General features: G+C 42.5%; 1 protein-coding gene across 1 annotated transcript in view; it reads right to left on the bottom strand.

The window, feature by feature from the left end:
- ADGRL4 (adhesion G protein-coupled receptor L4) overlaps positions 1-25,772 on the bottom strand; it is a 294,420-nt gene that overhangs the window by 113,998 nt on the left and 154,650 nt on the right. The window contains exons 5-6 of the mRNA XM_082265059.1: positions 19,039-19,109; positions 8,961-9,140 (exon numbers count right to left, since the gene is read on the bottom strand). Of these exons, the coding sequence (XP_082121185.1) occupies positions 8,961-9,140; positions 19,039-19,109 (251 nt within the window). The remainder of the gene's footprint in view (positions 1-8,960; positions 9,141-19,038; positions 19,110-25,772) is intronic.

The following is a 25,772-nucleotide window of genomic DNA, read 5'->3' as shown; positions in this document are numbered from 1 at the left end:
TTAAAATAATTGGATAATATTTTTTTTTTTATTCACTTACCTTGTTTTTAAAGAAAATATACTTACCTTACTTCCTCTTCCTCCCTCTGCGGCCACAGCCCACTGTCACTTCCTGCTTGCATTGACTCCTGTGAGCTGAACGTCATCGCTCCCAGGAGTCAATGCGCCTGCACCAGCCCCGCTCGTCAGTTCCGGCGCAGGCGCGTCATTCCCTGCTAAACAGCTTCTGGGCAAGCCGAGTGGGGCCGGTGCAGGGCATTCTGGGACCGAAGAGGACACAGAAGAGGATGCCCTGGCTTCAGCTGCCCACACCTGAGATGGCAGCGCTGGACAAGACATTTTCAAGGTAAGTATTTCTTCTAAAAGGTAAGTGCAACCTGGGACAGTTCAGAGGCTATCCATTTTGAAATGCACTAGCCCTGACTTTCCCGGGGGTATTTTTATCTAAATTTTTTTTTTCAGGCCGGAACTCCGCTTTACCCACTTGAGCTCTGGAAGATTTTACTCCATTCATAAACAGGCCATTTTTTTGCTTTTAAGCAAATTAAACTGGTAATTGCACGATCATGCAATGCTGTACCCAAACAACATTTATAATATTTTTTTTTACACAAACAGAGCTTTCTTTTGGTGGTATTTGATCATCACTGGGTCTTTTTTTTATGCAATATAAACTAAAAAACAACAAACATTTTGAAAAAAAAAAAAACAATATATTTTACTTTCTGCTACAAAATATATCCAAAAAAAAAAAAAAAAAAAATGTCTTCATAAATTTTGGACAAAATGTATTCTGCATGTCTTTGATAATCTCAATAAGTATATACTGGTTGGTTTGCATAAAAGTTATGATGCCTACAAACTATGGAATATATACTGGATTTTTTTTTTTTTTTTACTACAAATGGTGATGATCAGCAACTAATGGGACTGCGATGAGCAATCTGACACTAACTGACTTGTACATAGCCAATACGCAGGTTCCGGCACAGTGGGTGCTGGCAGGGGGCGCATATGCATGCTCCAGGAAGCAGGCAGCAGCGTACAGGTACGTCTCTTTAACTGTGTGGGTTATCTGTTTGCTGTACATTGCGGGAGGGCGGTTTGCAAGTGGCTAAGCTGCTAAGGCAGCAGCCAGGGTTATAAATATAATTTTTCCTTCAAAGAAGAAGATCCATGGTTGAAATATATTATAGGTCAGTGGTTCTTAACCTCCCTGGCGGTATGATTATGTCAGGAATTCTGTACCAAAAGCGGTACAATTTTTTTCATGGAAATTTGGCGTTATGTATTATAGGCCTACAATTCTTAGTAATTACTGACTTAAACCTGACCAAAATAAGACTCTAGTAGACATCCCAGATGTGATAAATTTGAAACACAAACACATTAATTATAATCTAATCAATAATATAATTTTATTATATAATATATAATATAATATATATATATCTATATATATATATATATATATATATATATATATATATTATATAATGAAATTATATTATTGATTAGATTATAATTCATGCGTTATATTATATATATATATATAAATATATATATATATATATATATATATATATATATATATATATATATATATGTATATGTATATATATATATATATATATATATATATATATATATATATATATATATAATATAAATGTTATGTGTGTGTTTGTGTTTTGTGCAACGCTCAATGTTTGAATTTCCTTCCCTAGTTCCACTCCCATGCAGCATTGCTGCTGCAAGGAACAGAACTAGGAAGTCATCACACCGACGGAGGACGGACGAGCGGCGGGGATCTCAGACGGCTGGCGATCACAGCAATGGGAGATCATCGCTGGATCGCCAGGAGAAGGTAAGAGACCGCTGCGCGCTCTGCACATCCACCCCGAGCGTGACTCGGGGATACCGATAACAGCATAGAAAATCCACCCCGAGTCACGCTCGGGGATACCGCTAGCCTGGTTAACTCCTGTCCTCAGGACCCACTAACAGGCCAGGTTTGCAAGATAACTGAAATACATCACAAGTGATATGATTTGCTGCTCAGTGATTGCAGTATTCTAATCTGCTTCTCCCCAAGGTAATACTTAAAATCTGGCCTGTTAGTGTGCCCTGAGGGCAGCAGTTGAAAATCGCTGTTATAGGTGGACCCTGTTCTTCAATGTGTATTGAGGAAAGCCTGGTACAAAATTTAATTTCACTTGAAGGACTTTTTAAAATATTTAATGATTAGGAGCATCAAATAGTACAGCCGACACATTTCGGGAGAAAAAAAAAGCCTTCCCCTTCTTCAGGGCCTGAGCATTCAACGTTAATAAAATCATGACAAAATGCACTAGGAAACCTGTGTTAAGGCTTGATGAATACTAATATTTCCTGAAGGCACTAAAGGCAGCCAGCTGGGTCTGATTAGAAATTCATTCAAGTGTTTTTTTTACATAGTGTATGTCCCCTGCTGAGGAGATCTGCCCTTACAATTTGTGCTGGTGACCATTGTCACTGGGACAGACATGCAAAATGGTATGGCTGTGACTGATGCAGGAATAGATGGGAAATTTTCCAATGGGCACACCTGTTTCAGATACAACAGTCAAAGTTAGGACATCCCCTCATTTTAGGGAGAATACTTCCTGTTGAGACTCTGTGAATAGGAAGTAAGTAGAAATTTCCACAGCAAGGCCATAAACAGCAATTAAAGCCTGGTTGATGCCATAACCCTGTCCTCTATTAAAAAAAAAGTAAATTCTAGATCAGAGTACATATGTGCACAGATTTTTGACAATAAACACTTTTACAAAATGAAACATTCAAGTACCTGATATTTTTTAACAAGTATTAAAAAAGCTTTAACCTTTTGCCGACCACCTGCTGCAGTTTTACTGCAGTAAGGTGGCTTGGCTGCGTGAACCGACGTACCTTTACGTTGGTCGCACGCAGGGGTAGGGGGCGTGCGCACCCGCCCTCCATCCCCACGATGCGCTGATTTGGTTCAGAATTGATCAGTCATGTGTGGATGATCAAGCAATCAAAAGATCAAAAGACAGCACTACTGCCTGTAAATGACAGATCTCTGCCAGCTTGCTTTTAAACAAATGGGTCGCCTATCCTGGGTGATGTCATTGACCATTGGGTTGATGACATCACCTGGGATCCTTGCTGCTGTGTTTTTACAGTTTCACCAGGGAAATAGTAGTGATATGACAGTATTGCCTTGAAAAAGTATTCATATCCCTTGGAATTTCCCACACTTTGTCATTTTATAACCAAAAATGTAAATGTATTTTATTGAGATTTATGTGATAGACCAACACAAAGTGGCACATAATTGTGAAGTGGAAGGAAAATGATAAATGGTTTTCAAAATGTTTTACTTTAATATTTATTAAATATGTTAAAAAGTGTGGCATGCATTTGTAGTTACCCCCCTGAGTCAATACTTTGTAGAACCGCCTTTTCCTGCAATTACAGCTGCAAGTCTTTTTGGGGATGTCTCTACCAGCTTTGCACATCTAGAGAGTGACACTTTTGCCCATTCTTCTTTGCAAAATAGATCAAGCTCTGTCAGATTGGATGGAGAGTATCTGTGAACAGCAAATTTCAAGTCTTGCCACAGATTCTCAATTAGATTTAAGTCTGGACTTTGACTGGGTCATTCTAACACATGAATATGCTTTGATCTAAACCATTCCATTTTAGCTCTGGCTGTATGTTTAGGGTCGTTGTCCTGCTGGAAGGTGAACCTCCACCCCAGTCTCAAGTCTTTTGCAGACTCCAACAGATTTTCTTCTAAGATTTCCCTGTATTTGGCTCCATCCAATTTCTTATCAACTCTGACCAGCTTCCCTATCCCTGCTGAAGAAAAGCATCCCCACAACATGATGCTGCCACCACCATGTTTGACGGAAGGGATGGTGAGTTCAGGGTAATGTGCAGCGTTAGTTTTCCACCACACATATCATTTTGCTTTTAGGGCAAAAAGTTTAGTTTTAATCTCTTCTGACCAGAGCACCTTCTTCCACATGTTTGTTGGGTCCCCCACATGGCTTCTCGCAAACTTCAAACAGGACTTCTTATGGCTTTCTTTCAAAAATGTCTTTCTTCTTGCCATTCTTCAATAAAGGCCAGATCTGTGGAATCCATGACTAAAAGTTGTCCTGTGGACAGATTCTCCCACCTGAGCTGTGGATTTCTGCAGCTTTTCCAGAGTTACCATGGTCCTCTTGGCTGCTTCTCTGATTATTGCTCTCCTTGCCCGACCTGTCAGTTTAGGTGGACGGCCATGTCTTGGTGGGTTTGCAGTTGTGCCATGCTCTTTCCATTTTTGAATGATGGATTAAACAGTGCTCTGTGAGATGTTCAAAGCTTGGGATATTTTTTTATAACCTAACCCTGCTTTAAACTTCTCCACAACTTTTTCCCCGACCTGTCTGGCGTGTTCCTTGCGCTTTATGATGCTGTTTGTTCACTAAGGTTCTCTAAAAAAAAAAACCTCTGAGGGCTTCACAGAACAGCTTTATTTATACTGAGATTAACCACTTTACCACCGGAGGATTTTGCTGTCTTAAGTCTGGGCCACTTTTTGCGATTCGGCACTGTGCAACTTTAACTGACAATTGCGCAGTCATGCAACGCCGTACCCAAACGAAATTTACGTCCTTTTTTTCCCACAAACAGAGCTTTCTTTTGGTGGTATTTGATCACCTGTGCGATTTTTTTATCATGCATTATAATAAAAAAAAGAGCGACAATTTTGCAAAAATATCAATATGTTTCACATTTTTATATGAAATTCCTCCCAAAAAAAATGTAAAAATCAAAATTTTTTTAAATTTTTGGCCAATTTGTTTTCTGCTACCTATGTTTGGTAAAAAAATCACAATAAGAGTATTTTGATTGGTTTGCGCAAAAGTTATTGTATTTACTAACTAAGGGAAAGATTTCTGTCATTTTTGGTGTTTTTTTTTTAACGAGTAGTGGCGGCGATCTGCGATTTTTTTTGCGGGACTGCGACATTGCGGCGGACAGATCGGACCCTTGACTGACATTTTTGACACTTTTGGGGGTACCAGTGACATTACTACAGTAATCAGTGCTATACATATGCACTGTTACTGTAAAAATGACAATGGCAGGGAAGGGGTTAACTTTATTGTAGAGGAAGGGGTTAATGTATGCCTGGTGCTAACTGACGTGTGTGGGGGGAGGTGACTGAGTGACACAGGGACAGATCGCATGTTCAGCTATGCTGAACCCTGCACTCTGACCCTGCCTGTCACTTAGGAGATCCGCCCGCTTTGTTTACACAAGCGGGCGGATCTCCACACTCGATTTCCCAACGATCGGGGAAGAGCAGCGGCGATCGCCGCTGCTCCTCCCCTGGCCCGACTCCCGCTGTGACTGAATACAGCAGGAGCGAGCCTCCGGCGGCGCGCGTGCGTCGCCGAGTAAGGGGAATGTCTGGCGACGTAGGTCTACGTCGCCAGACGTTATCGAGTCACTTTGCCGCAGTAGTGCTCTAGTGAGCAGTGCGGAAGTGGTTAAATTACACACAGGTGGACTCTATTTACTAATTAGTTGACTTTTGAAGGCTATTGGCTCCACTAGATTTTAGTTAGGGGTATCAGAGTAAAGGGAGCTAGATCCAAATGCACGCCACACTTTTCAGATATTTATTTGTAGAGAATGTTGAATACCATTTATCATTTTCCTTCCACTTCACAATTATGTGCTACTTTGTGTTGGTCTATCACATAAAATCCCAATAAAATACATTTACTTTTTTGGTTGTAACATGACAAAATGTGGAAAAGTTTAAGAGGTATGAATCCTTTTCAAGGCACCATATTTATATTATTTTCAATAAAGGACTTTTTCATGGCTTGGTTGTTTTTATTTAACTTTTTGAAGTTTTTTAGGTGAATCAGTAGAAAGGGCATTATAAGTGTTTTTACATAGTTACATAGTAGGTGAGGTTGAATAAAGACAATAGTCCATCCAGTTCAACCTGTGTAGGTGTGTGTGACTGTAATCATCTAACATAGCCCTCAATCTCCTGATCCTTGAGATGTAAGTCTAAGAGTCTTTTGAAAGTCACCATACTACCCGCAGAAACCACCTCTTGTGGTAGACAATTCCACAATCTTGTAGCCCTAACAGTAAAGAACCCCCCACGTTGCCTGAGGTTAAAACGCTTCTCCTCTAATCGCATTGTATGTCCTCGAGTCCTCATGCAATTCCTTCGAATGAACAGCTTTTCTTCTAAGCTGAGATCCCCATTAAGATATTTATAAATTGCTATCATGTCCCCTCTCAGACGTCTTTTCTCCAGGGAAAATAAATCGAGCGATTGCAGCCGCTCTTCATAGGTAAGGTCCTCCAACCCCCTAATCAGTTTAGTTGCCCTTCTCTGGACTTTCTCCAGCTCCAACACATCCCTCCTGAGGACTGGCGACCAGAACTGGACAGAATACTCCAGATGCGGTCGGACCAGAGTTTTATAAAGTGGAAGGATTATAGTCTTATCTCTGGAATACATCCCTTTCTTTATGCATGCTAATATTCTGTTGGCTTTGGAAGCTGCCGCTTGGCATTGCATGCTATTGCCTAATCTATCATCAACTAAGACTCCCAGATCTTTCTCCATTTTTGATTCCCCCAAGGGTTCCCCTCCTAACGTGTATTGTGTTTTTATGTTTTTGGCCCCCAAGTGCAAAACCTTACACTTCTCCACATTAAACCTCATTTGCCATGTCGTTGCCCACTCCGTAATTTTGTCCAGGTCATTCTGTAGGATATCTGCTTCATGCTGTGCAGTTATTGCCCTGGCCAATTTTGTGTCATCTGCAAAAACTGATAACGAACTACTGATCCCTTCCTCAATGCTGTTTATGAATAAATTGAACAAGGTTGGTCCCAGGACTGAGCCCTGGGGCACCCCACTTACTACCTAAGACCAGTCTGAGTATGCGCTGTTTATTACTACCCTTTGGACACGGCCTTTTAGCCAATTCCGTATCCAAGAGCAAACCCTGCTGTCGATACCTGCAGACCTTATTTTATAAATTAAGCGCTTGTGGGGAACTGTATCAAACGCCTTAGCGAAATCCAAGTACACCACATCCACTGGTCTCCCCCTATCTAGCTCACAGCTCACTTCCTCGTAGAATGCTAAGAGATTGGTTTGACAAGATCGCCCATTTGTAAACCCGTGCTGGTTACTACTGATGATGTTGTTGTCTTTAGCATACTCTACGATATAGTCCCTTATCATCCCCTCCAAAAGTTTACATATTATTATATTTTTACATATTATATATTCCGAGTGACACCATTTTGGTCAATGGTGTCACTCGGAATTCCCGGTGCTGTTTATATTCCAGTACCTACGGCCACTAGATGACAGGCTTGTAGACCGGTGCATGATCTGGGCACAGGTTCAATTTTAAGCCTCGTACACACGCGTCGAAAATCGGCAGGGGATTTTCGTCCGACGACCGATCTGCCGATTTTCGGCTTGTTAGTATGATGCTTCCGACAACCGACTCCGACTTTTCGGCCGAAAATAATCTGGTGTGCAGGCTATAAAATTTCTGTCTGCCGTCAAAACACGGCCGATTTTCGTGCAGTCAGTACATATTTCGACAGGGAAAAATCTAATGAGCAAGTCTGGGCATGCTCAGTGAAGAAAGAACACAAAGAAAGCAAACCAACACATGACATCAATTCTGAAGTAGAATTTTGTCGGGCGAGAAAATTCGTGTGCAGTCTAGGCACATTCCAACCAACAAAACACCACTCTGGACAAAAGACAGACGATCGAATCGCTGCGTGTGTACTAGGCTTGAGTGTCGAGTAATAGAACAATTCCCCTGCGCTCGAGTAAAAATATGACAGAGGGAAGAGGGATACTTCAGACTTGAGTGGACAAAGCTTGTGGTCTTGCTGCCCCTTCAGGATCAAGGGTATCCAGAACAAACTGGGAAACAAAAAAAAAAGAAAAGGGGCGCGCCGAACTAGTGCATTACCACTAAAAGTATTTATTAAAATATTAAAAAGTATACATTATACTCACAAAGTAGGTGAATAAACACACATCAACATAGTACACATAAAGTCTCCAAGGTAGCCAAGGAACCGCACTGTGCTGAATGGTATGCAGTGTGCCGCATGAGGCTGCTGTGTCTAGGCTGACGCGTTTCAGGGGCGAACCCCCTTCCTCAGAGCCAAAAAAGTTGCTGCTGAACCACACTCTGGAAAGGCCAGGGATTAAATGGGAGCTGGCCACACCTCTTCCTGTTCCACCCCAAAAGGGGGAGGGGGGAAGGGGTCAACCGGCAAGGAGGTGGGAGGTACACCCACCTAAGCCAGGATCAGACACCCGCCTCCCAAAGCCAGACCAGACTGTGTCAGCAGCCACACGGAAAGAGCAGCTTTTGAAACACTTTGTTTAGAAACCAGAGGAATAATATAAAAAAAAAAAAAAATATATATATATATATATATATATATATATATATATATATATATATATATATATATTGTATACTTTTTAATATTTTAATAAATACTTTTAGTGGTAATGCACTAGGTCGGTGCGCCCCTTTTCTTTTTGTCGTTGTTTCTCAATTTAAGTGTCAAACAGATAAATTGTTTAAAATATTATAGAGCCCTTGGAGATCTATCCTGAATGGATCTACAGGGTTCTTCTCATGTCTAAGCTGAGAGTTCTTGGTGACATACAGAATGGTGTAGCTTACAAAAGAACAAAAATACTTTTTGGCTTAGTTACATATATATTTCATGGGGGGACAGCATTGGAGTTGGGCTTATGTTATGCAAATATATTATTATATATATAGACTTCATACAAACTATCTTATTCATGAACAACAGCTTGAAGTACTTTTTCCGTGATGACAAGATTATATGAAACCTAAATCATGTACCGTAAAGGTGGCATTTGTCAAGCTTTCCGCGTTCAGCGCTGTCTTATTTAATGTGCTTAGTTGTAGAGAGGAGGCTGCAAGTACTTCAACATAGGTGATTAGGTCCACAGGTAGAATATCTTTCGTCGTGCTCTTCTGAATTTCTTCAAGTATAGCAATTGGCTCTTTGATAGTGTTTACCTAAATGACAAAGATAAGGGAAAGTGATATAACATTTGGCGCAAATTAACAATTGCTACTGCGCTTGTTAGAGACATGGCATACCAATGTATATCATTATAACTAATCCAGAAATCCAAACTTCACACAAACTTTTTGAAGAAATGTCACTTTGCTACAATGTAAAGTAGTGAGTGTACAGCTTGTATAACAGTGTAAATTTGCTGTCCCCTCAAAATAACTCAACACACAGCCATTAATGTCTAAACGGCTGGCAACAAAAGTGAGCCCACCCTTAAGTGTACATGTCCAAATTGGGCCCAAAATGTCAATATTTTGTGTGGCCATCATTATTTTCCAGCACTGCCTTAAACCCTCTTGGGCATGGAGTTCACCAGAGCTTCACAGGTTGCTACTGGAGTCCTCTTCCACTCCTCCATGACGACATCACAGAGCTGGTGGATGTTAGAGACCTTGCGCTCTTCCACCTTCCGTTTGAGGATGCCCCACAGATGATCAATAGGGTTTAGGTCTGGAGACATGCTTGGCCAGTCCATCACCTTTACCCTCAGCTTCTTTAGCAAGGCAGTGGTCATCTTGGAGGTGTGTTTGGGGTCGTTGTTATGTTGAAATACTGCCCTGAAGCCTAGTCTCCGAAGGGAGACGATCCTGCTCTGCTTCAGTGTTTCACAGTACATGTTGGCACTCATTGTTCCCTCAATGAACTGTAGCTCCTCAGTGTCGGCAGCACTCATGCAGCCCCAGACCATGACACTCCCACCACCATGCTTGACTGTAGGCAAGACACATTTGTCTTTGTACTCCTCACGTGGTTGCCGCCACACGCGCTTGACATCATCTGAACCAAATAGGTTTATCTTGGTCTCATCAGACCAGAGGACATGGTTCCAGTAATCCATGTCCTTAGTCTACTTGTCTTTAGCAAACTGTTTGCGGGCTTTCTTGTGCATCATCTTTAGAAGAGGCTTTCTTTTTGGGACGACAGCATGCAGACCAATTTGATGCAGTGTGTGGTGTATGGTCTGAGCACTGACAGGCTGACCCCCCACCCCTTCAACCTCTGCAGTAATGCTGGCAGCACTCATACGTCTATTTCCCATAGACAACCTGTGGATATGACGCTGAGCACGTGTTGATCATGGCAAGGTCTGTTCTGAGTGGAACCTGTCCTGTAAAACCGCTGTATGGTCTTGGCCACCATGCTGCAGCTCAGTTTCAGGGTATCACGGAAGGAAAATGGCTAATTGGGCCCATTTTGGACATTTTCACTCAGGGGTGAACTCACTGTTGTTGCCAGTGGTTTAGACATTAATGGCTGTATGTTGAGTTATTTTGAGGGGACAGCAAATTTACACCGTTATACAAGCTGTAAACTCACTACTTTACATGGTAACAAAGTATAATTTCTTCAGTGTTTCTCACATGAAAAGATATAATAAAATAACTACAAAAATTTGAGGGGTGTACTCACTTTTATGAGATACTGTACAGTATCTGAAGGCCTGGTTCACAGTCTCCAATTGCTGTAATTCATCCAAAAGGTGTTCTATGTGGTTGAGGTCAGGACTCTGTGCAGGCCAGTCAAGTTTCTCCACCCCAAACTCGCTCATCCATGTCTTTATGCTTGCTTTTGCACTGGTGGAGGGGGGATTATGGTGTAGGGTTGTTCCAGTGAAGGGAACTCTTAGGGCGTCAGCATAGCAAGACATTTTGAACAATTTCACACTCCCAACTTTGTGGGAAAAGTTTGGAGCCATTTTCTGTTCCAAAATGACTGTGCACCAGTGCACAAAGCAAGGTCCATAAACACCTGGATGAGCGAGTTTGGGGTGGAGGAACTTGACTGGCCTTCACAGAGTCTTGACCTCAACCCTATAGAACACCTTTGGAATGAATTAGAGCGGAGACAGCGAGACAGGCCTTCTCTCCAACATCAGTGCCTGACCTCACAAATGCGCTTCTGGAAAAATTGTCAAACATTCCCATAGACACACTCCTAAACCTTGTGGACAGCCTTCCCAGAAGAGTTGGAGCTGTTATAGGGTGGGTCATATTGAACCCTACGGACTAAGGCTGAGATGCCATTTAAGTTCGTGTGCGTGTAAAGGCAGGCATCCCAATATTTTTTACAATATAGTGTACCCTGGGAGTACCAAAACTTGAGGTGCTATTTTTTTTCTAATTCTGTCCAGCACCTGTGCTCAAAATCTCAGGCCCACAACATCTAGCTTCTGATGCTTCACTGGACTGGGATACCATTAAGGTTCATCTGCGTGTAAAGGCAGCGGTCCCAATACTTTTGGTAATATAGTGTATTATATATACACAGTATATACTATATATATATATATATATATATATATATATATATATATATATATATATATATATATATACAGTGGGTACGGAAAGTATTCAGACCCCCTTAAATTTTTCACTCTTTGTTATATTGCAGCCATTTGCTAAAATCATTTAGGTTCATTCTTCTTCCTCATGAATGTACACATAGCACCCCATACTGACAGAAAAACATAGAATTGGTGACATTGTTGCAGATTTATTAAAAAAGAAAAACTGAAATATCACATGGTCCTAAGTATTCAGACCCTTTGCTGTGACACTCATATTTAACTCAGGTGCTTTCCCTTTCTTCTGATCATCCTTGAGATGGTTCTACACCTTCATTTGAGTCCAGCTGTGTTTGATTATACTGATTGGACTTGATTAGGAAAGCCACACACCTGTCTATATAAGACCTTCCAAATCACAATGCATGTCAGAGCAAATGAGAATCATGAGGTCAAAAGAACTGCCTGAAGAGCTCAGACACAGAATTGTGGCAAGGCACAGATCTGGCCAAGGTTACAAAAAGATTTCTGCTGCACTTAAGGTTCCTAAGAGCACAGTGGCCTCCATAATCCTCAAATGGAAGACGTTTGGGACGACCAGAACCCTTCCTAGAGCTGGCCGTCCGGCCAAACTGAGCTATCGGGGGAGAAGAGCCTTGGTGAGAGAGGTAAAGAAGAACCCAAAGATCACTGTGGCTGAGCTCCAGAGATGCAGTCAGGAGATGGGAGAAAGTTGTAGAAAGTCAACCATCACTGCAGCCCTCCACCAGTCGGGGCTTTATGGCAGAGTGGCCCAACGGAAGCCTCTCCTCAGTGTAAGACACATGAAAGCCCGCATGGAGTTTGCTAAAAAACGCCTGAAGGACTCCCAAGATGGTGGGAAATAAGATTCTCTGGTCTGATGAGACCAAAATAGAACTTTTTGGCCTTAATTCTAAGCGGTATGTGTGGAGAAAAACAGGCACTGCTCATCACCTGTCTAATACAGTCCCAACAGTGAAGCATGGTGGTGGCAGCATCATGCTGTGGGGGTGTTTTTCAGCTGCAGGGACAGGACGACTGGTTGCAATTGAGGGAAAGATGAATGCGGCCAAGTACAGGGATATCCTGGACAAAAACCTTCTCCAGAGTGCTCTGGACCTCAGACTGGGCCGAAGGTTTACCTTCCAACAAGACAATGACCCTAAGCACACAGCTAAAATAACGAAGGAGTGGCTTCACAACAACTCCGTGACTGTTCTTGAATGGCCCAGCCAGAGCCCTGACTTAAACCCAATTGAGCATCTCTGAAGAGACCTAAAAATGGCTGTCCACCAACGTTTACCATCCAACCTGACAGAACTGGAGAGGATCTGCAAGGAGGAATGGCAGAGGATCCCCAAATCCAGGTGTGAAAGACTTGTTGCATCTTTCCCAAAAAGACTCCTGGCTGTATTAGATCAAAAGGGGGCTTCTACTAAATACTGAGCAAAGGGTCTGAATACTTAGGACCATGTGATATTTCAGTTTTTCTTTTTTGATAAATCTGCAACAATGTCAACAATTCTGTGTTTTTCTGTCAGTATGGGGTGCTATGTGTACATTCATGAGGAAGAAGAATGAACCTAAATGATTTTAGCAAATGGCTGCAATATAACAAAGAGTGAAAAATTTAAGGGGGTCTGAATACTTTCCGTACCCACTGTATATATATAAAATATACTATATATATATGTGTGTATATGTATCTATTTATTTATTTATTCCATTATTAACTTCTTGTAGGGATCTAATTTCTATTACACATAGAGGAGAAAAGCTGTTCTCTTGACAAGGGAATATTTTCGTATAGTTGGCAGAAAAACTCACACCTCTGCTCTTGAAAATTGCGGATCAGAGTTCAGCCTCTGTTTTTAAAAGCGTTCTTAGCACAGAGAAAGGTGTCCTTCAAACACATTATGGACATTGTGCTGAAACGGCAACATGTAGGGGTTGTTTTTTAAGCATTGCACATGCAGTACAGCTGTCTGTAATGTTCGACTTTAACCCTTTCATGGGCAGCAGACTTAAATACCAATAACTTTTTGATGTGCTTTTTGTATTTTTAGGAAAAATACAAATTTTATTGCGATCATTTTGGCTTTCCTAACAAGGATAAAAGCATTTTCATATACAGTGAGCCTTCCGTGAAAATAGAAAATTGGTTTTATTGACAGCCCCCCACTCAACAAATAGGAAAACCCTGTCAAAAATAAAGCTTTTGCGATGAAAAAACTCAGCCCCGACACTTCCCGAAAACATGGACCACATCCCCGTGCCTCACTGCTGCCTTACAAAAAAAGATAGGTAGACGCTTGAAATCCCATGCGAATGTGCTCTTGTAATGTCCTTGCAGAATTTTGAGCGTCTAGCTTTTTCCGAGGATGTTGTAGAGAGACACGGTGATGACATCATCCATGTCCAAAGTAGGCACTGGTAGTTGAGGCCAAGGTCAGTCCTATTTTGTAAAATTGTATTTAAACTTCATTGCTTTTTAAAGCGATATGTATATAGTATTGAGTAAAATGTATAGTGACTCTCGCACTATCAGGGTAATAAAATAAATCCCCGGGTGCTGCAAGTACTGAACTGGCACCTGAACAGTAGATAGTAAATTAAAGGGGTGTATTACTACTGCGCTCCTGGGGTTTAACAGGTAAAAAACCTCTTCAAATGTAAAGACGATATTCTTATTTATGTGCTCGACTTTACATTTGAAGAGCTTTTTTACCTGTTAAAACCCAGGAGCGCAGTACTAATTTACCCCTTTAATGTATATAGTATTGTTTTAAAAAAACTTTATTTAAAGAATTTTGCATTTATTTATTTATTTGTTTAAACTTCATTTAAATTGTATTGCATTTATTTATTTATTTATTATTTCTCTTTTATTTAAACATTACTTTTTAGAGCCGGTTCACACTGGGGCGACTTGTCAGGCGACTTGGTCGCCTGACAAGTCGCCGTGGGTCGTCTGCCATAGATTAGCACAGGACCCGTTCTAATAGGAGCGACACAAGTCGCGCCGACTTAGAAAAAAGGTCCTGTACTACTTTGGGGCAACCTGGAGCGACCTGCATTGACTTCAATGATATGAAGTCCGTGCATGCCGCTCCGAGGTCGCGGTGCGCGCTGTGCACCGCGACTTCACAGGTCGCCCCGGCAAGACGGGTCGCCTGTATGTGAACCGGCTCTTAAAGTAATATGCCAGTAAAAATTGCCAGTAAAGTAAACCTTTCATTTTTTGATGGAAGGTCCATTTTAAATTTTATTTTGCATGCACAAAACCAAGAAACTGTGAAAAAATAAACTATTTCTTTCAATTTTTCCGGTATAATTTGGCAGCCACTTTTGCTTCAAATACAACTTTGAACGTATTTTACTATATGTCCTGAATACAGAAATAACATAAATGTATGAACTACCCTTTTTTTTTAATCCTTAATCCCAGCTTGATACACAGTACAAGTCCCAAGGATTGCCTTTTACACTATATTACCAAAAGTATTGGGATGTCTGTCTTTATACGCTCATGAACTTTAATGTTATCCCAGTCTAATGCCTCGTACACACGCAACGATTATTGGCCGACTGATCGTCCGTCTTTTGTCCAGAGTGTTGTTGTGTTGGTTGGAACTGCACACGAATTTTCTCGCCCAACAAAATTCTACTTCAGAAGTGATGTCATGTGCTGGTTTACTTTCTGTGTGTTTTTTCTTCTCTGAGCATGCCCAGTCTTGCTCATCAGATTTTTGTCTGCCGAAATCTGTACTGACTGACGGAAAATCAGCCGTTGTGTTGACGGCCAACAAAAATTTTATAGCCTGCGCACCAGATTTTTTTCGGCCAAAAAGTCGGAGTCGGTTGTCGGAAGCATCATACTAACAAGCCGACAATCGGCCGATCGGACGTTGGCCGAAAATTCCCGGCCAATAATCGATGCGTGTGTACGAGGCTTTAGTCTGTAGGGTTCAATATTAGGTTGGCCCACCCTTTGCAGCTATAACAGCTTCAACTCTTCTGGGAAGGCTGTCCACAAGGTTAAGGAGTGTGTCTATGGGAATGTTTGACCATTCCTCCAGAAGCACATTTGTGAGGTCATGCACTGATGTTGGATGAGAAGGCCTGACTCACAGTCTGTGCTCTAATTTATCCCAAAGGCGTTCTATTGGGTTGAGGTTAGGACTCTGTGCAGGCCAGTCAAGTTCCTCCACCCCAAACTTACTCATCAATGTCTTTATAGACCTTGCTTTGTGCACTGGTTCAAATTATTTGGTGGAACCAAGATTATGGTGTTAGGTTGTTTTTAAGGGGTTGGGCTTGGCCCCTTAGATCCAGTGAAGGGAACTTCTAAAGTGTCAACATACCAAGACTGTTTGGACATTTTCATGCTCCCAACTTTGTGGAAACAGTTTGGGGATGGCCCCTACCTGTTCCAACATGACTGCGACATGACATGACTCCAACACTAGTGCACAAAGCAAGGTCCATAAAAACATGGATGAGCAAGTTTGGGGTGGAGGAACTTGACTGGCCTGCACAGAATCCTGGCCTCAACCCGATAGAACACCTTTGGGATGAATTAGAGCTCAAACTGCAAGCCAGGCCTTCTTGTCCCCATCATTGCCTGAGCTCACAAATGCGCTTCTGGAAGAATGTTCAAATATTCCTATAGACACACTCCTAAACCTTGTGGACAGCCTTCCCAGAAGAGTTGAAGCTGTTATAGCTGCAAAAGGTGGGCCAACTCAATATTGAACCCTACGGACTAAGACTGGGATGCCACTAAAGTTCATGTGCGTGTAAAGGCAAACGTCCCAATACTTTTGACAATATAGTGTATCATAGGATTTCGTGGCCATGCAGCATTACAGATTTTTCCTTAAAGTTGGGACGCCTTGCAAAATCTACACACATACGTACATATACACACATGTACAATCTACATAAAAAAATAAATAATTAGTAAATCTCATAATCCCTTATTTTATTTACTACAAAAAAAAAAAAACATATCAAATGTTTAAAGTAGAAAATGTAATATTTTAAGAAAAATAAAAGGTAATTTTGAAATTGATGGCAGCAATACGTCTCAATAATGTTGGGACAGGGCCATGTAGCATCCTCTCTTCTTTTAACGACACTCTCTAAACATTTGGGAACTGAGGCGAGAGTTGTTGAAGTTTTGGGAGAAGAATGTTGTCCCATTCTTTCGTGATAAAGAATTCTAACTGCTCAACAGTCCTGGGTCTTCTTTGTTGTATTTTTTGTTTCAAGATGCACCAAATATTTTCAATTGGTAAAAGGCCTGGACTGCAGGCAGGCCAGTTATGCACCTGGACTCTTCTACTAGGAAGCCATGCTGTTGTCATAGATGCAGTATGCAGTTTAGCATTCTCCTGCCGCAATTTGCAAGCCCTTCCCTGAAAAAAAACATGATCTGGATGGGAGCATACACTGCTCTAAAACCTGGATAAATCTTTCACCTGTGATGGTGCCTTTCCAGATGTGCAAACTGTCTGTTCCATACAAATTAAAGCAACCCCATACCATCAGAGATGCAGGCTTCGGAACTGAGTGCTGATAACAAGCCAGAAGGTCCCTCTCCTCTTTAATCTGAAGAACGAGGTGCCCATCGTTGCCTAAGAAAATGTCAAGTTTCGATTTGTCTGACCACAGAACAGTTTTCCACTTTGCAACAGACCATTCAAATGACCTTTAGCCCAGAGACCTTGGAATTTCTGGAACATGTTCAGATATTACGTGATAGAGTTCTACCTTGCATTTTTGGATGGCACAGCAAACTGTGTTCACAGACAGTGTTTTTGGACATATTCCTGAGCCCTAGCAGTGATGTCCATCACAGAATAATGCCTGTTTATAATGCAGTGTTGTCTGAGGGCCTGAAGATCACAGGCATCCAATATTGTGTTTCGGCCTTGTCCCTTGTACACAGAGATCTCTCCAGATTCTCAGAATCTTTTGATGACGTCTGTGTACGACGAAACATGTAGGCGGAGCTTGGCTGGCGTGAAGCTTGTTGCTGTGGAGGATTCGGCAGCCATCTTTTGGGAGTCCAGAGCTACTGTCACAGCGGTTTTACATGCTGTACATGCTGTTACCTACTGGATATTGTGTAAGTGGCCAATAGTCTTTTAAATAAACCTTTAGTTGTGATATACTATACCATGAGGAGTCTCCATTTTTATCTCTGATCTGAGGTCTGCTGAGCACTTCTACTGGGCTGCTTGACATAGAGGACTTTGGGATCTGGGATTGGCTCCACATGAGAGAAGGTTAATTGGGCACGCTTGACTGATCTCTGTAATGGGGGTCTGTCAGATCCGGTAAGAGGCTTGGACACCTGGTGTTTGCTGGTGGTGGCTTCTGGATTCACAATCTATTGTTATTCTGTCCGAACCACGTTTATACTGGATTCCCCATTCATATATGTGTGTGGACTTTATATGAACCTTTCTATCCACTTGATCTTTTGTGGACTTTAATATAAAAATTGCTGCATGTTATTCAAATTTATTATGTACTGTAGATGATAATATATTTAAAGTCTTTGCAGTTTTACTTTTAGAAACATTATTCTGAGATTGTTTAACAGTTTTTTTTGATGCAGCTTTTCACAGAATGGTGAACCTCTGCCCATCTTTACTTCTGAGACTCTTTTGACTCTCTGAGATGCTCTTTTTATACCCAATCATGATACTGACATGTTGCCAGTTAACCTAATTAGTATCAAAATGTTCTTTCAGATCTTTCTTGTTAGTACTACTTACTTTGCATGCTTTTTGTTGCTCTATCCTAACTTTTTTGAGACGTGTTGCCACCATCAGTTTATAAATTTACTTATTTTTGTCCTAAAATTGTAAATTTTCTCACTTTAAACAATTTGTATGTTTCATGTTTTCTATTTTCTATTGTAGATAAAATATGGGTTAATGAGATTTGCAAATCATTGCTTTCTGATTTTATGTAGGTTTATACACAGCGTCCCAAGTTTTTTTGGAATTGGGGTTGTAGATGGCATGAGAGGAGCTACGTGACACCATGAGATACATGGTGTTACATAGTTACATAGTTAGTCAGGTTGAAAAAAGACACAAGTCCATCTGTCTCAACAAATAAAAAAAAAACAGGTAAAACTGATGTTCCAGGTAAATGGCCGCCAGTTTCCAAAGCTGATTTCTCGACAATTGGAGCACAGATGGAAGTCAAACATAGTGCTGTTTCTTGGGTGAACTTCCACTTTACATAAAGCTGGGTTGAAGAAAAAAATAAACAGATGACTTACAAGTTAAAAAAAAAAAAAAAGGAAAATCTGAACCTGATCTTTCAAATACAATAATAAGAACAAGCCCATGACGTAAACGAAGTCAAATATCCTGTTTTGTTTTCCTCGTAATTTAAATGATGAAATAATGTAACCATTAAGTCATCTCCCAGCATATGGGTTCTTATTTTTAAACAGTGATAACACATAGACCACAGGAAACACAAGACTCTCCAAAACCACTTACCTTGATAATTGTCTGATTAATGTTTGCTGATACACAGCTATAATCCAAATGGCATTTAATCTTTATGTTTTCTGAAAAAAAAAAAAAAAGAAGCATTCACAATGCACATCTGTGATTGTCATTACCGTTGCTTTCAAGAGGTTCACTTGTCATAGTGGCTTACAGAAAATAATAGCTGAAATAAATGTGCATCTATGGGTGCACAGGCGATAAGCAAATGAATGCAATTTCCTCAGAAGAACAATGCGCGGTTCTTTTAGCTGATTTACAAAACATGACGGTAACATCAACATTACTCTGAGTTGCCATGTGATAATAGAACATTTGTATCGTTTCGCTGGGGTTATCTTGACAAACATAACAATTGACATTGTTGATGGGGCAAACAGTAGTCCCAGACAAGTGCAGTAAGCTGTCCGCTCACAATGGGAATGGTGACCGGGTTGGCTGAAAAGCTGGGCATATAAATAGAAATTTTCAGGCAATTTAAGCTAACTTTTCATTTCTAATACAATTGAAAGTGAACAGAAGAACAAAGACAAGCTACCATTAAAGTGAAAGTATGGTCAAAATGTATTTCTTATATTTGGATAAAGTACAGAACAATTAAAACCCCAGGGTAATCAGGTAATATTTTTGTTGCTGTCTGTTCCCTAACAGCAGAGGCAGCTCTTTAATTAGGCAAATTAGAAAATTGCCCAAGGCCTTGCGCTCCCAGGGGCCTGGTGGGCGCCTACTTTGCCAAGGGAAAGATGCACCTCTGAGGCTGACACCGGTGATCCCCCCACCATCAGCACAGTGCCTAGTCCCGGCCAGTCTGTAAAACCGAGTTGCCAGGAGAAGGTAGAGCCTCTCAGTCAGCAGAATAAGCGCTGATAGTTTTCCCCTCCCACATGGACAGGAGAGAGAGCTGCTTCTGCCCCCTCCTCCTCGTGTCCTCTCCTCCTGTGTCTGCCCCAGATTCTTTCTTTCTTTTCTCTCTCTCTCTCCATCCCTCCCTCCCTCTTTCTTTCTTTCTCTCCCCCTCCTCCCCTTCATCTTTCTTTCTTTATTTACTAGACATTAAGCCCGTTAAATTAACGGGCGCTAGAACATATGTGGTCAAACATTAGTAAAAACAGACTTGTTTCAGTACAAAAAAAGTGGACAACCAAGCAGTTGGGAACATGCGCAGAGCTGACTGAGCGGCTCTCACATATCTCATTCTTTTTTTCTAACAACGCGAGAGCCGCATTATGTAGCCAGCTCTGCGTGTGTCCCCCATGCTGCTGGGGCAACAGGGATGCTATGCGCAGAGCTGACCGAGCGGCTCTCACGTGACATCGCTCGCCCGCCGGCACTTGTAACGGCCGCTGCCGCTTAGCAGTAAGTCCACGCGATCGCGCACCCGCCGCGTGCCCGCGCACACCCGCCGCTTCATCAGTTTTGCCCGGCCGCCCGAAGTCTCTGCGCTCCAAGTCCCAACGGCTGTCTGTGGGGCACATGCACAGTAGCGCAATCCCACGGACACAGGGACTGGACGCAGAGACACTTGTACTTTATATGTATAGATGATGTTGTTGATTATTATGATTTTATTGCTAATGATGATGATTAATATTAGTAGCAGTAGAATTATATAAGCGTACATTAGGAGAATTATACAGTATAAGTGTACAGTAATGTGATCGGCATCAGTAGGCTCTACCAGTGCTGTGTAGTACCACTTGTGTCCACCAGGAGCGCCAATCCTCGAACCGCTCAGCGCTCTCCGACCCCCCCTTGTATCGCAGGTAAGGCCCCCTCCTTCTCCTCGCCCAGACTACATCTCCCAGCACTCTCCGCTCCCGGCATTTGATGTTTCCCTCGTGCCGGGCACGCGCTTCCCCTCAAACCTCTTGCTGCAGTTGAGCCATCCACACGCGCGAGGCGAGCAGGGTGCGCACTCCGGCAAGAAAGCAGGGTAAAGCGCGGGCACGGCAGCGCAGTCACGGCTTGCAGAACCCATAGTCTCTGTGCTCCAAGTCCCAACGGCTGTCCGTGGGGCACATGCGCAGTAGCGCAATCCCATGGACACAGGGACTGGACGCAGAGACACTTGCACTTTATATATATGATTCCTCTCTCTCTCCCTACATCTTTCTCTCTCCCTCTTTTTCTTTCTTTCTTTCTTTCTTTCTTTCTTTCTTTCTTTCTTTCTTTCTTTCTTTCTTTCTTTCTTTCTTTCTTTCTTTCTTTCTTTCTTTCTTTCTTTCTTTCTTTCTTTCAGATTCCTACTGCCATTGTCAGCTTGTTTTTATGTGGGTGGCCCTGGCTAATTCTTCTTGATCTCTTCAACTTTCTCTTCTTTCTTTCTCCCCCCCCCCATTCTTTTTCACTCACCCCTCTCTCTGTACTCTCTCCCTCTCTTTTTCATTCCCTCCCTCCAACCCCCCCCCCCCCCAGTTCTCTCTCTCCCACCTATGCCCTCTCTCTCCCACCTATGTCCTCTCTTTCCCACCCATTCTCTTTACCCCCCCACCCCACTCTCCCCTCTGTTCTATCCCTCCTCCCCATTCTCTCTCTCTTCCCTCTGTTCTATCCCTCTGCCCCCCCCCCCTGTTCCCTCTCTCTCTTTCTCTCTGCTCTCTATCTGTGTCCCCTCTCTGTTCTTTTCCTCTCCCACCTTTCTGCACTCTCTCCACTCTGCTGCTCTCTCTCTATTTCTTCCCCCCATCTGCTCCCTCTCCCACAATCTGCACTCTATACTCTTCTCACCACCACTTCTGCCCCCTCCACCCACTGTCCTCCCTCCCCTCTGTTTTTTCCCATCCCCTGCTTTCTTCTCTCTCTCTTTCTCCCTGCTTTGTCTCTTCCCACTATGCTTTTTGCTTCTCCTCCCTCTGTTCTCTCTCTTTCCCCTGCTCTCTATTTCCACTGCTCTCTCCCTGCTCTTTCTCCCCCTCTGCTCTATCTTTATCCCTTCTCTCCCATGGCTCTCTCCTCTCTTTCTCCATCCTGCTCTCTCCCCATCTGTTTCCTTTCCTCTTTCCCTCCCCTCTCTTATTTCTCTCCTCCCTTACTCTTATTCTTCCCCCCCCCCTTTGCTCTCTTTCTCCCCCTTCTTTCTCTCTCCCTTCTCTCCCTTCCTCTGCTTTCTCCTCTCTCCCCTCTACTCTCTCTCCCTCCTTAGCTCTCTCTCAACTTGTTCTCTCTCTTCTGCTCTCTCTGCCCATTTTTCTGTCCTTCCTGTTCGCTCTCCCTCCCATCACCCTGTCTCCTATGATGCTGGAGGTGGCTATTGTTTTGGTGACTATTGTTGTACTGGGGTTTTTCATTGCTGGAAGATTTTATTGCTGGCCCCTTCACTTGCTTAAGGTTATTGCCGGCCCTGACACAAGCCACTGACACCAACAATAGGGTATATTTCACTCTACAATTGGGTATATTTCATGTGATATGTTTCACCCAGAAAAGGGGTATTTTTCATGGGGTTTATTTCCCCCCAGGTACCCCCAGGCCTCTATTTTTCCTATTTTTTGGGAAAGGTGGCACAGTGCAAATCATACACCATGAAGTAATAACTACTTTATAGACCATGTTTATTTTGTAACCACAAATCATTTTTTTCAAGCCCTTCAAGGTGTGTGACTGGCAGGCCAAAACAAATCACACTACATTTTTCTTCTCAATCCCTTTAAGGTGTCATTCCTAAATTGTCTTGAATGTTGGCAGCTATGTTTTTTTTTCCCCAATTGACACCAATTATGGAACTGATTTTTGCCATTGCTGACCAGCAATGTACTTCTAAATACTGCACTCTGTACACTCCAATGTGTTTAAAAGGGGGCAAGAGTCCATTATTTTTTATTTTTACACTGTGGATGGTTTATAGAACATAACATTACATATTTCATTTTATGAATAAGTCACAAAGTTATGTTTGCTTTTACTATAACTCGAGAATCAGGGTCAAGGACTTAGTTTGCCCACCTATACTGCCAGCATCAGCACAATCCCCCCCCCCGCTCCCAAAAAAAAAAAAAAAATGTATGGAGCCATATGGTCCCCTTTCTTGTCTGTGCTCTGCTATATAGTGGGTTGAAAGAGGCTGACACCAAATGAAATGAAACAAAAAACAAATGATATATTAATTATTACAGGGCTGCACTAATTAGCTTTTTGTTTTTTTGCCTGGAGCTCAACTTTAAAGTAAATGAATAAATAACATGTAAACATTTTGAAGGGTTTGCCAACGTTGCTTAGCAAAGGTGGTCAATAAACTTAGAAGGCCAACATCTGATTGGTTACTGAAGGAAACACCTCTATCTTTTGCTTCCTCTGGTTTTTATAGATCAGCTCCATTGTTCTCTCTGTAGAGCACCAGGCAGTCAGCTCGGCTCTGAACTGAGCCTTAGTTGGCATACCGCCAGCGTCTTTTTGATTCCTCCTTCCCTGGGCCATTCTCCAGAGTCCATGTGAGCTCTGCTGTCATCCTTTTCGCTCTACGCTGTCCAAATCATGTTTACACTGAAGAGGGCCTTCCGGAATAATGTCAAGACAATCTCGGAGGAGATACGCTGGCCGCTTTCCAAGTCACAGACATGCCTGCAGATATGCTCAACCATGTTTAGCTAAGTGAGGCCCTGGGTGCCATTTTGTGCTTTGGAAGCCTTCGTTGGTATGATATAATTTACAAGGCTCTTAAGAGCCTTTATTTAAACACTAGAGCAAAGGAAAAAAGAGATGGTTTGGCTTTCACTTCATACGTTTGGGGCTAATTCAGATGGACAATTAATCTCATCCTCTTCAGAGCTGCTGGCAGATGCGTGTGCGTCCGCCTCGGAGCTGCATGCTGTCAACCTATCGAAGTGGATGCACATGCAGCGGTGGCACAGACGTAATTGCATGTTAAAGTTTGACATATGGACAGAAGCAGGTGCACAAATCCAAATGCACAGTGTCTTCATTCGGATCCATGCACTTGATTATGCCAGCAAGCCAAACTTTCACGTGTGATTGTTGTCTGTGCCACCACTGCATTTGCATCCACTGCTATTGGTTGCCAGCATGCAGCTCCAAGTGGACTCACGCGCATCTGCCAGTGGCTTTGCATGGAGGATGGGATTAATCATCTGTTTGAATGAGCCATTAAATGGTTGTAAAGGAAAGTTTTTTTTACCTTACTGCATTGTATGCAGTAAGGTAAAAAGTGGACATGTGCAGAACGAACAAATTTGTTTAGTTTCGTATTGATTCGTAATGTTACTAATTTTGTTTCATTGGCTCGTTTCAGAATTAGTTTAGTTTAATTTTGTTTTGTTTATTCATTTTAACTTCACTTTAACAAGGTGGCCCCCAGATCCCGCCCACCCCTTACGTGAATGAGTATGGGGTACATAGTACCCTAACCCATTCACCAAAAAAGTGTAAAAAGGGAATAAAGACACAACACAAGTTCTTGACAATTAAAAAAAAAAATGTCCTCTGGTGTAAATCCATTGTCAATCATGACGCCTGCCGCACCACTGGACCTGAAAAAAGAAGAACTATAAAATCCTCCAGCCTCGTTGAGCGTTCCTCATTGACCGTCAGTGGGTGACCCCGCCCCTTGTGACACTACCGACCAGGGCATGCTGGGTCAATGACGTCACAAGGGGGTGGGGTCACCCACTAACATTGTTGGGTGACTCTGCCCCTCTATTTAAAGGAGTTGTAAAGTCTTTTCTGCTTCCACCTGGCCCCCTCAGACCCCCCCCCCCTTTTCTTACCTGAACCTGATTGTTCCAGCCTTGAGCATGAGCCCAGCAGCTCCAGCCTCTGTCTCGGGTCCTCATTGGATAGATTCATAGCAGCAGGAACAATTGGCTCCCGCTGCTGTAAATCAAATCCATTGACACGGGGGCAGGGCCGATTTCTGCTGCCTGTGTCAATGAACGCAACAGCAGGACTCGGGAGCATGCCCGCCCGCATGGGTGTCCCCATGGAAATCGGCTCTCCATGGGGGCACCCAAAGAAGAGGAAGAGCCAGGGGCGGCACCAGGGCACCCCAGAAAAGGAGGATCTGGGCTGCTCTGTTCAAAATCCTTGCACGGAGGAGGTGAATATAACATATTTGTTATTTTAAAAAAAGAAACCTTTAACATCACTTTAAGAAATGTCAGATGGCGGAGTAGGCAGTCTGCAGGGAGCCTTCGATGAGCCTGGAAGTTTTTTATTTTTATTTTTTTGGGTCCAGTGGTGCGGCGGGGCAACATGATTGATGATAGATCTACACCGGGAGGCATTGTTTTTTATTTTTTAATAAAGGTATTGTCAGAAACTCGTGTGGTGTCTTTATTAACTTTTTTGGTCCACCTGCAGACCTCCACAACCCCCCGCCCAGGGTTGTGGGGAAGAGCTCCCCCTGCCCCAAAGCACCCCCCCATATTGAGGGCATGTGGCTTGTTATAGTTCAGGAGGGAGGTTGTTTGCTCCCCCCCTTTCCTGGCCTGCTGGGCTGCATGCTTGAATAAGGGTCTAGTATAGATTTTGGGGGAACCCCACGCCGTTTTTTTTACATGGGTTTCCCCTATCATCCATACCAGACCCAAAGGAGAATTGGGGGGATGGGAAAGCTATGCTGTTTTTTTTTTTTTCTTCAGAGTTTTCTATTGCCCGCATTCTTTTTTTTACATTTCAGCTCTTAGCGGGGGGAAGCCAGCTGACAGCTGATGAGTCAATTCAATAAGTTCAATAAATGTAGAACTACCTACAATACTGGCACTTGTCACAAG

The sequence above is a fragment of the Pelophylax lessonae genome (genome assembly GCF_965119305.1).
Source record: "Pelophylax lessonae genome assembly, chromosome: 8".
NCBI lineage: Eukaryota > Metazoa > Chordata > Amphibia > Anura > Ranidae > Pelophylax > Pelophylax lessonae.
Note: the sequence above shows the minus strand (reverse complement) of the source record. Positions and strands in the feature narration are given on the sequence as shown.